This window comes from Sceloporus occidentalis, unplaced genomic scaffold (assembly GCF_023333645.1).
Source record: "Sceloporus occidentalis isolate IW3139 unplaced genomic scaffold, rSceOcc1.0.p SCAF_4, whole genome shotgun sequence".
NCBI lineage: Eukaryota > Metazoa > Chordata > Lepidosauria > Squamata > Phrynosomatidae > Sceloporus > Sceloporus occidentalis.
In genome coordinates, this window is record NW_028316984.1 from 77,091,782 (window position 1) to 77,104,543 (window position 12,762).

General features: G+C 40.6%; 1 protein-coding gene across 3 annotated transcripts in view; it reads right to left on the bottom strand.

Annotated features, from left to right (window-relative positions):
• LOC149314012 (tensin-1-like) overlaps window positions 1-12,762 on the bottom strand; it is a 184,833-nt gene that overhangs the window by 161,342 nt on the left and 10,729 nt on the right. For all 3 annotated transcript variants that reach the window (XM_089520362.1, XM_089520363.1, XM_089520364.1), the window contains exon 2: window positions 7,537-7,575. In XM_089520362.1, the coding sequence (XP_089376488.1) occupies window positions 7,537-7,575 (39 nt within the window). The remainder of the gene's footprint in view (window positions 1-7,536; window positions 7,576-12,762) is intronic.

Sequence of the window (12,762 nt, forward strand, 5' to 3'; positions counted from 1 at the left end):
TTGTGAAACATCAACCAGGCCTGAGGGTATTCAGATGTTTAAAACAAAGGCCACTGTTTTCTGTGATGTATATATCAGTTTAACTGTTGGACTATGACTCTGGGGACCAGGCTTCAAATCCCAGCTCAGTCATGTAAACCCACTGGGTGACCTTGGGCAAGTCACACACTCTCAGTCACAGAGGATGACAATGACTTTGGAAACATGCCTGCAGCATGTAGCCACTACACATACTTACATGCTCCCAGTTTCTACCCTGAACACACCATCAGAACACACCACCAGATTCAGAAGGCAGCCAAAACAAAATCATTGGTTTAACACAGGGATGGGAAATTGTAACCTCCCAAGCCCTCCAATACAATTGTATCTGCTCAGACCCACAAGGCAGGGAGGCAAAACTCGAGGAATTACAACAAGCATTATTCAAACTACAGTACCCACCACATAAAGTTAAAAACAACAAACAGGTAAACATGACAAGACGTACCCATGACTGATCTATTATAGAACAGACTGAAGAGAGAAAATTCCAGAATCCCAATAGTGGTCATATACAGCTCCCAATTGGGATCACTCAGGCGCATGATCAATGAATTAATAATAATAATTTGTTTTATTTATATACCGCTATTCCAAAGATCATAGCGGTGAACAGCAAGTAAGCTAATTAGCAAGTAAGCTAATTACAACCTATTCTGGACAATAATGCCACTTTTTCAAGGGCTCTTGGTAGCAGACCTTTACTCGCCTACAGACAGACTCCAAACCTCAAATAGGTTCTCACCCACAGCAAGACACATGACACAGATGGGGACACAGGTACTAAGCCTTGCCACAAACCAAGATGCCACCTCTGCCTGCACATTCATCCAGGAAATGCCATCACAAAGTCTAATGGCATCACCCACAATATTAGGTGGACCTTCACATGCTCATTCTCCAATGTGATTTATGCCATACTATGTTATCAGTGCCCATCAGCACGCTACATCAGGCAAACAGGCCAGTCCCTGTGCCAGAGGATAAATGGACACAAATCAGACATTAAGAATACACAAAAACCGGTGGCAGAACATTTCAATCTCCTTGGGCATTCCATCTGATACCTCAGAACAACAATCCTCGAGCAAAAGAACTACAAAGGTAGATTGGAAAGAGAAACAGCAGAATTGGGGTTCATCCATAAACTACAGTCCCTCCACCATGGATTGAACAAGGATAATAGCTTTCTGGCTCACTACACACATTTCAGCATTAGCTGACCCCATCCTCATAGGGGTGTCTATCTACCATCTATTCTCCCCACCTACAGGCTAGTTTCCAAAGCCAAACTGGTCTTGCCAATACATTTCTATACAAAATGGCTAGTTCCCAATGTCTTTGTTCATCATTAAAACTGGACTTGCTACTTCATTTCCATACACAAAGGATTTTGAATTTGAATTTGAATTGACATTTTCACATACCAATAGCATATATATATATATATATATATATATGTATGTATGTCCCTGGTTTCCACTCCACTAAATGCATGTGAAGAAGTACACTCTAGCCTATGAAAGCTCATGCTGCCAACTTCTTTCTTTCAGTTAGTCTCAAAGGTGCTAGAAGATCTCTCTACAAGCAGTTTACCCAGCAAACTTTATAAACTTATTGACACTCTGATACAGTAATACATTAAACAGCATAAAAACAAACAGTTAAGGAAAGGAAAGGAAAGAGAACAAAAACAATGCTATGAAGGCAAAATAAAACAAAGGCTTAAAACCTGCAAAAACTGCATGGAAATGATAAAAGATTAGGACAAGAGGCACACCTATACAAAGATATGTGACTGATGGAAGAGAGACAAACTCTATAGCATTAGCATGTGATGTATGCCTGAAAAGTATTTTAAGCTATACCTGTAAGAATGCACTGGACTAGTCATCTGATTTATAGTTGGACAAAACATAATTTTATTTTTTTTTTCTCTTCCTTGTAGGACTCACCCCTGATTCTGAAAAGAGGTCCACCTCTGGTCTGGGCAATTACAAGTCAAGAATCAGAGTCTGACCCAGAACAATCTTCTCCTCATTGTTCTGTTTAACCCAGGAGCTTTCAAGCAAATTAGAAATAGCCAGAAACTTGGCAGTGGTAAACATGAGTATTGTGACTAACACAATATTCGAGGATGAAAAGCATTTGCTAGTGGTGGTTCTTGATCAACAAGGATGAGGAATATGTGAGGTTTGGGGGCTTCCATTTCCACAAGGACTAGCAAGTATGGTAAATGATGAAGCTTCATGGGAGTTGTAGTCCAAAAACATATGGGAGGTCACGATTTTTCATCCCTGTGTTAAACCAATGTGTTTGTTTTAGCTACCTTCTGAATTATTCAGAAGATAAGAAAGACTGAGTTATACCTTTCCTATTACTTCCCACTGGCAACTGTTCTCATGGCTGCCAACAACCATTGCCAAGGAGCTCTGAAGATGACACCTGCGTCCTGCTGTAGCGTGCAGAGTAGACTGTGCTTGGGTGCCTGGCAAAGGCATGGTTGTCTTGGGCAAATCTACAGGAGATGACTGGCTCCTGGCATACCCCACAGTTTCCTTGACAAACCCACAATAACGGTCCCAAAGCGGCTGGGCCATATGCCTTCCACAGATAAAACCTCCATGATCAGACTGAGAAGCTCTCTTGGGGACCCACATCTCATATGTTTACCATCCAAATATGCCAGTGTGTGCACAGAGATTAATCTGTGTGCTGAGATAACAAGAAGCAGACCACTTGTGAAAACAGTCTTGCTACTAAACAGCTGGTAACAAGGCATAGGAAAACAGAATCAAAATGCCCTCCTGGGACCAGGGAGAAACAACTGGATTTGAAAGGGCACAGGGCAGATGTATGTGACTTGGCATAGACCACATCAGGTACTTTTACAAGACCAGCTCTAAAGGCTAAGTTGGCTGGTTGCCTGGACATAAGGATGAATTACTAAATGGCCCAAGAAGACAGAACTCTCTGTGGCAGCAAGCAAGTTACCCAAGCAAGTTGATTTTGGCAAAGGATCACAGGACATTTGGAAGGCTCCAAAGCTTGGTATGTCAGCCAAAGAATAGAGGGACACATATCTAAAGTTACCAGATAAGAACTTCATAATAATGGATAATAATTATTTGTTCTACTTAATTATACAGAGTTCTGAGAGAAGCATCCATTATGTTTAAACAAACAAAAATATGACAGAAAAATTCTAATTCTACAGTTCATATTCCAAGATGGGTATAATAAGACAGGCATCTTCTGTTGTTTAACACTATCACCAGATATATTTCCCTTGAACATGGAAGTTCACTTTAGTTGCTATGAGAAGAGCCATTATAACTGCATGTGTTCAGGGAGGCAGCACACCTTTGATTAATATTACACGGAAGGTGCCAGATAAAATAGGGTCGCCCTTGTCATCATATTCTATCTGTGGTCTTTCAGAGAGAAAAGTGTTTGGTCACCAAAAACCATCCACAATTTCTGGCCACCCTGGGCAGTCCCCGGCACCGGGTAGCACATGGTGCCGGAAGAAGTTTTTTGTTTGGGCACTCGGCCCCTAAGAGGATCACCACCACTACTTTATATATCATGTTAGCTTTTGCTTAAAAAAACAGACTAACTTATCATTGACAAAGGAACATCTACTGCCATTGGTAGTGATCTTGGGAGAATTAGGCTGCATCTGCACTGCAGAAATAATCCAGGTTGACACCACTTTAACTGCCATAGCTCAATGCTATGAAATTCTGGGAATTGCAGTTTGTTGTGGCACCAGAGTGCTCTGACAGAGAAGGCTAAATGTCTTATAAAACTACAATTAACAGAATTCTACAGCACTGAGCCACAGCAGTTAAAGTGGTGACAACCTGGATTACTTCTGCAGTGAGGATGCAGCCTTACAGGTGATGAGATATGAGCTAGGAAGCAGGAATTATGAGACATTATGATCTTGAGGAAGCAACTTTTTCTGATTATGCTGTGCTTCTTGTAATTGCCAGCAATGCAAGGGATCACCCACTAATAGTTCCAAGTTTTATAACCAGAGAACAAATAAGATGTGTTTAAAAGCAGAGCATCTCCCCATCTCATGATACTTGTTTATTTCAGCATAGATGGAACACAGTGATTATTTCAGATACTGAGCTTCTGTGCTCCTCTTTCACGGGATCTTGAGTTTTTCAAAGTTTCAAGACAGAGTATCCAGCTGCCTGTCTCTGTAACACTTCTGCTTCATAGCATCAAAGATTTCAAGAAAAGGAAGAGGTAAAAAAAATAAAGATTGGGGGATAATGCCTGAACTCAAGGAACATCTGCTACAGTAACCATGGTGGACGATGAGGCAATGATGAGCACACTGAATAAAATATGAAACACAGGGATTGTATCTCCATAGCCCAACTTGCTGCAGGAGAACCATTCTAAAAATGGGAAGAGTGCAGGAGAAGTTATTCATTCTATGTCCATGAAACTGCCATTCTCTCTTCTTCACCTCTCTACCTCTGGATTTTAAATGCATGAAGAGAGGAACAGCTAGTATCAGAGCTAAATCTATGCTTAGTTGCTAATGCATACCTCTTCTCTATCCACTGTCCAGTACAAGCTACCTTCAGGCTATTCCTCACAAAAAAGTCAAAAAATTGCTTCCAGGGTAATAAGGAAAATATGTTTCTTGAAAATCCACCAATAGAGGAACAATAGAGCAGTGCGACTTTGGGGCAATTTTCTCCAAGTATTTGAATGTTCCAAAATTCTCAGGGATTATTCTCCAGAGTTTTCTGTAAACACACACACACACACACACAGAGAGAGAGAGAGAGAGAGAGAGAGAAGACCCCACATATATGATAATTCACAGGGCATTCAAATACTGAGAGAATACTGCAGAAAAATACTTGTTTTCTCCTATGGGGACGAGAAAACTAAGTAATTATTTACCCTTCCACGTGAAGATGAAATTATGGAGCATTTACATCCCTTGCCTGAAACAAGGCCTTTTGCAAAATGGTAGGCAGCATTTCTTCAGCTGCCGCCACATTCATTTCTAGAATGTCAGATAATCTTGGGATGCCACAATCACAGATATACAGGTTTTCACAGACCTTGTTTAATGTACACAAGCCAGTGCAAAGTACTACCACCACTCCAGATAGGAAATCTGTACCCCACTAAGTGGTCTACACATGTCATGCTATAGTGCCAACTTTGCCTTTTGGTAAAGCAGAGGTGGGCAAAGTATAGCTCCAATGCTATGTTGGCATTCCTCAATTTCTCCAGACAGCCAGGACCACTTTTTTTCTATCTAAAGAAGGGTGAACGGGCTCTTTTGACAGCCTTCTGGAGCAGCTATTCCCTTTTTAAACAGGTTGCAGGACTCCCACCCCTCACCCAAACGCCACTATCTAACATCCAAAAATACTAGGATGGGAGATAGGGTCAAATTCAGAACTGGACGTTTGGCCAGTTCCAGTTTTGTTTTCCTTTTCTTATTTTTGGCAGTCCAATTGGCTCCTGGAGAATTCCAGGGGCCAAACATTGGCTCTTAGATCCACCATGTTTGCCCATCCCTGCACTAAAGGAAGTGCTCTCTGTTTTGAATGTAAGGACAAAATAAATCTTATTGTCTGAATGGAAGATGTAAACCCCTGTAATCCCAAGTAGGAAGATTTCTGTAATGTATTTTTATTTCACTTTCAGAAGTCTTTTGAACAAGCACACAACAGAAAGACTGCTAGCTTTAGGGTATGCAAATGGACCTTCTGCACAGCTGTCCACACACAGCCCCCAAGCCAAACACCTCCCACCCAACACCCAACACCCAACACCCACCCACTGGGTGAGCCAAGGACATGGTTTCCAAAGTGAAACTCTTGATTTAGTCAGACTTGGCAGAGCCAGACTGGGGCCCACAGAATGATTGGACCAGCATGTGGGTGGTTTTCATATGCAGGAGTTACAAACCAATTTAGAGATTTTGCTCAGCTAACCCCACCCTTCCAGACTTGAGAGCAATGGAATCTGCCAAAAGAATCTACTCTTGAAGGCTGGACACTTCTTACATGAAAACAGAACAAAACAAAAAACAGAGGCTAATCATGTCTAAATAATTTATACCCTCCAATATTGCCATAGATGAAAATCAGGACATATGTGGCCAAACAACATTAGCGTGTATTCAAAATGAGAAAGGCTATTAATGATAAACAATTTACAAGCTAGGAGATGCTGCAGCAGTTTACTTTCCCTTGATCTGATTGGAATGGGCAAGATTCTGCCCCCTTCTCTTCCCCCCTCCGACCCGCAGCACTGCTACGCTTACTGAGTATAAACTATCTTTGCATTTTTAACACAGTTATTGCGATAGCAATAAAGATTTCCACACCATGTCACCATTAAAGAACTATTATCCTGGGAATAAACAGGCAATAAACAGCACCAAATCATTCATGGGGAAATTCCATGAATTATTTCTTGGTGTTTATTGCCTGTTTATTCCCGGGATAATGGCTCTTTAATGGCAATGTGGGATATAAATAAACATGATAATAAATAAATATGTGGGGTTTTTTAGAATCCTTGAGGCTGAAGAGCAGGATATACAGACTGAAAACAAGTACAAAACAAAGGCTATATAGTATGCAAATGGGTCCCATTGTTTTCTTGTTAACCTGTATGAAAGGCAGGTCTGAGTGTGTGTATGTATGGGTATATATGTGGTAATAATATTTTTTTTACCCTCTTGGTTACAGCAGACAATGAATGTAGGAACTAGGATGCTACATGCTTCAAAGAATGGACAGAAAGACTTCATGGGACTAATGCAAGGTCCAAACGAATATACTGTATTATACACCCAGCCTTCACCAAACAGGATCTCCTTGGATATGCTGAATTAAAACTAGCATCACCTCTAAGAGCTGGAGAGCAGTTGTAGTTCAGCACTGCTAGAGCACGTCAGATTGGGGGAAGGTGATAAAGATGCTCAAGAAAGAAAACACAGAATTAACTCTGGTTGCAGAACTAGATTTATACCATTGTAAAATAAGTGTGCAACCCAATCCTTAAGCATGTTTACATAGGAGTACAACTATGTATAATCCCCAGTTTCTTTTCTTTTCTCTTCTTTCCCTATGAAGGAAAGGAGCATACCTTTCTTGCATGCAATAAAATCATTCTTTGTTTCCTCATAGCATTTATTTTCCCCATCTCAGCTTAGTATGTTACTGAAAATCCAAAGAACATCAAGAAAATGTAACTGTACTAGTGTATATACTACATGTGTTTTCCAAACAGCTCATCCTTCTTTTAGCTCTTGAACTCTGCCTATTTTCATCTGTTAGGTACATTTTACTCTATCCCATTGCAAATTTTCAGGCCTTCCAGCAGCCCATCTTTTCACATCCTTCTGTTCAAATTTCACCTGGTGGTTGAGATAGCAACAACAGAGGACAGGAAAAAAATCAAAAATCAAAAGAAAGGTAGAATCAGATTACTTACCAGTTCATGATTGCCAGCAGGCATGCAAGGCGTGGCAGCCTAAAAGAAAAAACACAAAGGAAACCCAACATTAGGATTCACACAATACAGGAAAAGAAAAACAACCTGAGCATTATCTGTGCAATGTAACCACCCCCACCCTCCCACCCAAGAGCTCCATCTATACGTTCCCTTCTTGCTAAGCAACTGAATATTTAGCCAAACCAATGAACAGTGGCTTGGGAAGGATCCAAAGTATACAGAGATTTCAAGACCCCTCTGTAACAACCTGTATAAACCTGCTTCCCAGAACAACAGCCAAGGGGTGAAGGCTCTTATCAAGACTGGAATCTAGGGAGTATGTATGCATAGTAGCCTATTTGGGCTATCAGTCCAACAAGAGAGAAGGGCAACCAAAACCTGCCATGTGCAAAGGTATCATGTTCTGAAGGAAAGACAGCTGAATAAGTAGCTTGTTTAATGGAAGTATGGGCAATGCAGTTTTGAATGTCTTCCTGTACTAGCTTTTGCTCTTTGGTTTGTTTTGCAAGATGGGGAAAACAAATAATACAATGGACTGATTTATAATCGAAGAATTATATATCCCTACAAAAGCACTGGGCAGTAAACGAATAAACAATGAGTAAGAGTCAAGGAGAGCAATATGAAGGAACTGAAGACAGTTCCTCTAAAGCTTTATAAAACCCGCACAGTTACCATAGGTCTGGTCCAGAGAGTCAGGGGCTTTCCCAGCAGATAATGATCACCAATTAGCAGACACTAATTCTCTTTTGCATTAGCCTCCCAGTCTGAGGCCTGCCATCAGCACAGAACAATACACATGCAAATCACTCCTGCATTCCCAGGCTCACACAGTATATATAGACCCACTTTTTCCAGGCAAAGCATTCTCTGAAGAAGCCAGCCACAGATGCTGGTGAAACGTCAGGAAAAAATCTTCTAGAACATGGCCACATAGCCCGAAAAACCCACAAAAAACTATGGATGCCGGCCATGAATGCCTTCGACTTTACAGTGGCATGATTGTCCAGAATAGGTTGTAATTCATTGATCATGTGCCTGAGTGATCCTAGTTGGGAGCTGTATGTGACCACTAATGGGATGCTAATGTCATTTTCTTTCTTCAATATGTTCTGCAATAGATCAGTCCTGGGCACAAGTCTTTCCTTGTTTATTTGTACACATACTTAGATGCCACTAGTTTCCACCCTGAACACACCACCAGATCCACAGTCTACAGCCAAGCCTTCTGATACAATTGCATCTACTCAGACCCACATGACAGGGATGCCAAACTCAAGGAATTACAACAAGCATTCATCAAACTACAGTACCCAGCACATGAAGTAAAAAAAAAACCAAAATAAATACAAATAGAGAGACCTTTTTATGATGGCCCCAAATCTCTCTAATTCCCTATCCTGCAACCTCAGTAAACCCCTTCTTTGGCCATTTTCAGTGACCATGAAAACTCTTTTGTTTCATTTAGCCCTTTTAAAGCTAGGTTTTGATGGCTTCTAACTCTTTTTACCTAATGGTTAGTTTTATATTGTATTGTTATACATTTTCACTGCATTGCTTTTATTTTAATTATTTAGTTGTAAACCACCTTATAAAGACTGTCCAATAAGGCAGGGTAAACAGGTTTTAAATAAATTAAAATTCATCCTGCCAATCCCATTTTCCATCTTTGTACATCTGTTGCATATAAATGCCCAAAATGTGCGTCAATATTGTGATTGCAGCTGAACATGTTCACAGTCAAAGCCTTTAGAGAAAGCAAAACAAAACCAGGTTGTAGAAACCAGGAGGTAATTTACAGTCAAAGCATTCTGTTTCTGAGTAGGAGATAATTCTTTTTACTGTGTGCATTGGAAATGCCCAATGAAAACCATTTTATAAAGTTCCAGTACTCAAAATTTTGACTGAAAATATAACACTAATTTCCCTCTAAACTTTGCACTACACTCTAACCACCACAGAGCAATGGCAAAGAACTGGTCACATAAATGTGTTGCAGACGTCATCAGAACAGCATTATAGAGGAAAGTTTCTGTGGGCACTGTTGCACAGGCAGTTCAGTCCATGGTGCTATTCCTAAATAAAAGACAAATCACTCTGGTCTGTAATATTCTGAAGAAGCAATTTCAGATAACCATGCATGTTCCTTGAAATAAGACAGAATATGAAAGTGACCCTAAATTCTACCCAGGCTAAAAAACACGGGAGATAGCCTTTCACCCTGGCCACAAATAAAAAATGACTGAAACCTCAGAACATGAGGGTGATCTGCCTTCAAACCCTGTTTATTATCTGGATTCTGCATCCATTATTTCAAAGTCAGTGAATAAATCTGATACCAGCCATATAAATTTACAGCGCTTTATAAATAAAGGTTAATAATAATAATAAATATCATATTTCTGGATCATATATAAAATATATGTTACATGGGGGCATCTGTATTCACCCGCTTGCCACAGAAACAATTGATTGTGATTGTTTTCCTTAGACCAGGCCTTGGAAACTTTGCTTTTTGGAACTACAATTCCCAGAATCACTCAGCCAACAGGGGAAGTATCTTTTCTAAACTCTGACTTGGACAACCAGGAATTTGAGATTGAGAGGACAATTGTTTGCAAAAGGAGGAGAAGGTGAAGAAAAACTCTTAAGACTCTAGAACAGGGGTAGGCAACCTGCGGTCCGCGGGGCGAATGCGGCCCGGCGAGGCCTTGGGACCGGCCCCAGCCCGGTTCTGCCGCCGATTGCCGCTGGGGCCTCTGGCGTCTCGCGCGAGGGGCATGGTGGGGCAATTGTCTATAGAAGTCTCAGAAACATGCATTTATCTTAACATTTTTTTAAAAATCAGCAAATTTTTTCCCGTGTCCTCCATATTTTTTTTAAAAAGAGCCCTCCATTTGAAAATTTTGTCCTACATTTGTCCCGGTTTGTTTATTTATTTAATTTTTTAATTATTTAATTATTATTTTTTTTGCTTCGGCCCCCCAGTTGTCTGAGGGCCAGCAACCCGGCCCCCGGCTCAAAAGGGTTGCCTACCCCTGCTCTAGAAGCTTTGGCATTCACTTTTTTAAAATTTTCTATTATATTACACAATGCACAAAATGCTTCACTACATTTTCAGACACAATACCCCTGCTGGGTAGGCTAATAACAAAGATTTGCTCAAGGCCACCCAGAGAGCTAACTAAAGGAGAATCCTCATCACATTGGTTGATCCACCATAACATGTGTCAGGGGGACGGGGAAAGGCAGGCAGATCATCACGTCCTTGTAAAAGACACCATAAAGTCAAAAAGTGTGGCCACAAACAAAGAGGAACCTAACATCCAGTAAATTAAACTGTCATGTTACAGAACATTTGCAGAAGAACAAAGGATGGGAGAACTTCCCCCTTCCCCATGCAGATGCCAAATAAACACCTGATCCATCCACGCTGCAGCTCCAGTCATTTCCATAGGCAACTGCATGTGGCTTTTTAGACTGGTGAGATGTTCCACTACTATAACCTGTCAATTCTTTTTTTTTACTTTTCCCCCAAACAACTCCTGAACTACATCTGATGGGAAATGCCCACAGCCCTATACTGCTGCAGAATAAACTAATTACAGTGTTAAATTCCAAACAGTAGAGGGCATCAACACATTGAGAGTTTAAAAAGAAAGAGAAATATTTCATATTTTGAACACTTTGGCAGGCTTTACCCCAGCCTTCTTGTAGGAGAAAGAAGCAGGTTCATTTGCTGGATAGGATGCACTTGGAACCAATGCTCTTGATCTACACATAAAAAGAAGCATCTCAGCATGACATCATAGCAACACCACAGCCTGGTTGGTTCAACAAGAAGCCATCAGTCAGAATTTTAATCTGATCTAGTTTGTTCCTGCTTATTAAAATTAAAATTGCTCTTTCCCCATCAGCCCCTGTATGCAGTATTGTTCCTCCTGCCACAGTGACTGCCCCATGTATGTTAAGGTCTTCTCACCAGGAACTGAAATGCTGATCTGACCTCCAATTTGCTGGTAGGCAGGGCTAAACACTATTTTTGACTGAGAAAACAGAGTGTCAGCATTTGACATGACAATGTTTCACTCTTTTCTGCTCTATTAAGTTATGCAATCACTTTACCAAGCAAAAACTAAAATAATCCCAAATCATGAAGGATGTTCTGTACTTTCTCCAGAAAACCTCCAGAATAATTTTCACAAAAGCACAGCAAAGCTGGCAAAATGAAAACTGGCTTTTCTTGAAATTAGTTCTGCAGAAATCGTGCGAAGAATGTAATAACCAGGAATAAAATCCAATGAAGAGAAGAAGCAAACAACTCAACTGCAGCTTATGATTATTATTACTGTCCTGTGTCAAAACACAACCCTGGTACAAGCAACAAAGACAACCCTGAAACAAGCAACAAAGCAACAAAGTTAGCATTGCATGAGCATTTGTGGAACCTATTTAGCTGGTGGTTATTAATCCACTAGCTTTTAAGGCAGTGGTTCTCAACCTTCCTAATGCCGTAACCCTTTAATGCAGTTCCTCATATTGTGGTGATCCCCAACTGCTGCTTTAAGGAGTCACACAACACTCTTGGTTTTGGGTGTTTTTTTTTTGGAGGGGGGGTTGTTTTTTAATATTTTTTATTAAATTAAATATTATTAAATTGTTTTTTTGAAAGAATAACATGGAGACTATTTTGGAAACCTCAAAACAGAGAAATAACTGTGAAAGAAAAGAAATAGGGAGTGACGATGTTCCTGCTATATTCAGAGAAGATGTGGGCAAGAGAGGAAGATAGAGAGGCAAAAACAGGAGGAACTGTTTGTGCAACCAGAAATGTTATTTTATTAGCCAGCATGCTGTAGCAGTCTGAATGCTGGTCTAGGACTTCAAGACACCTGAGTGCAAATTCCCATTCAGGCACAGAAACCCACTGTGTGACTTGGACAAGTCACATTCTGTCAGCCTGAGAGGACAGTAAGGATAAACCACCTCTGAACAAATCCTGCCCCCCAAAAAATCTCAAGCATAGAACTGGCATAACTTAGAATCAACTTAAAAGGCATAAAACACAATCATCAACAACAACAACTTAATGGTCTCTGAAACATGGAAGGAAAATAATGGGGAGGGGGGAACCTGACAGCCACTGGCCAATTAGTAACATACTACAGTATGCCACTCAATCCTCTCTTTGAATATTGTTCTCCA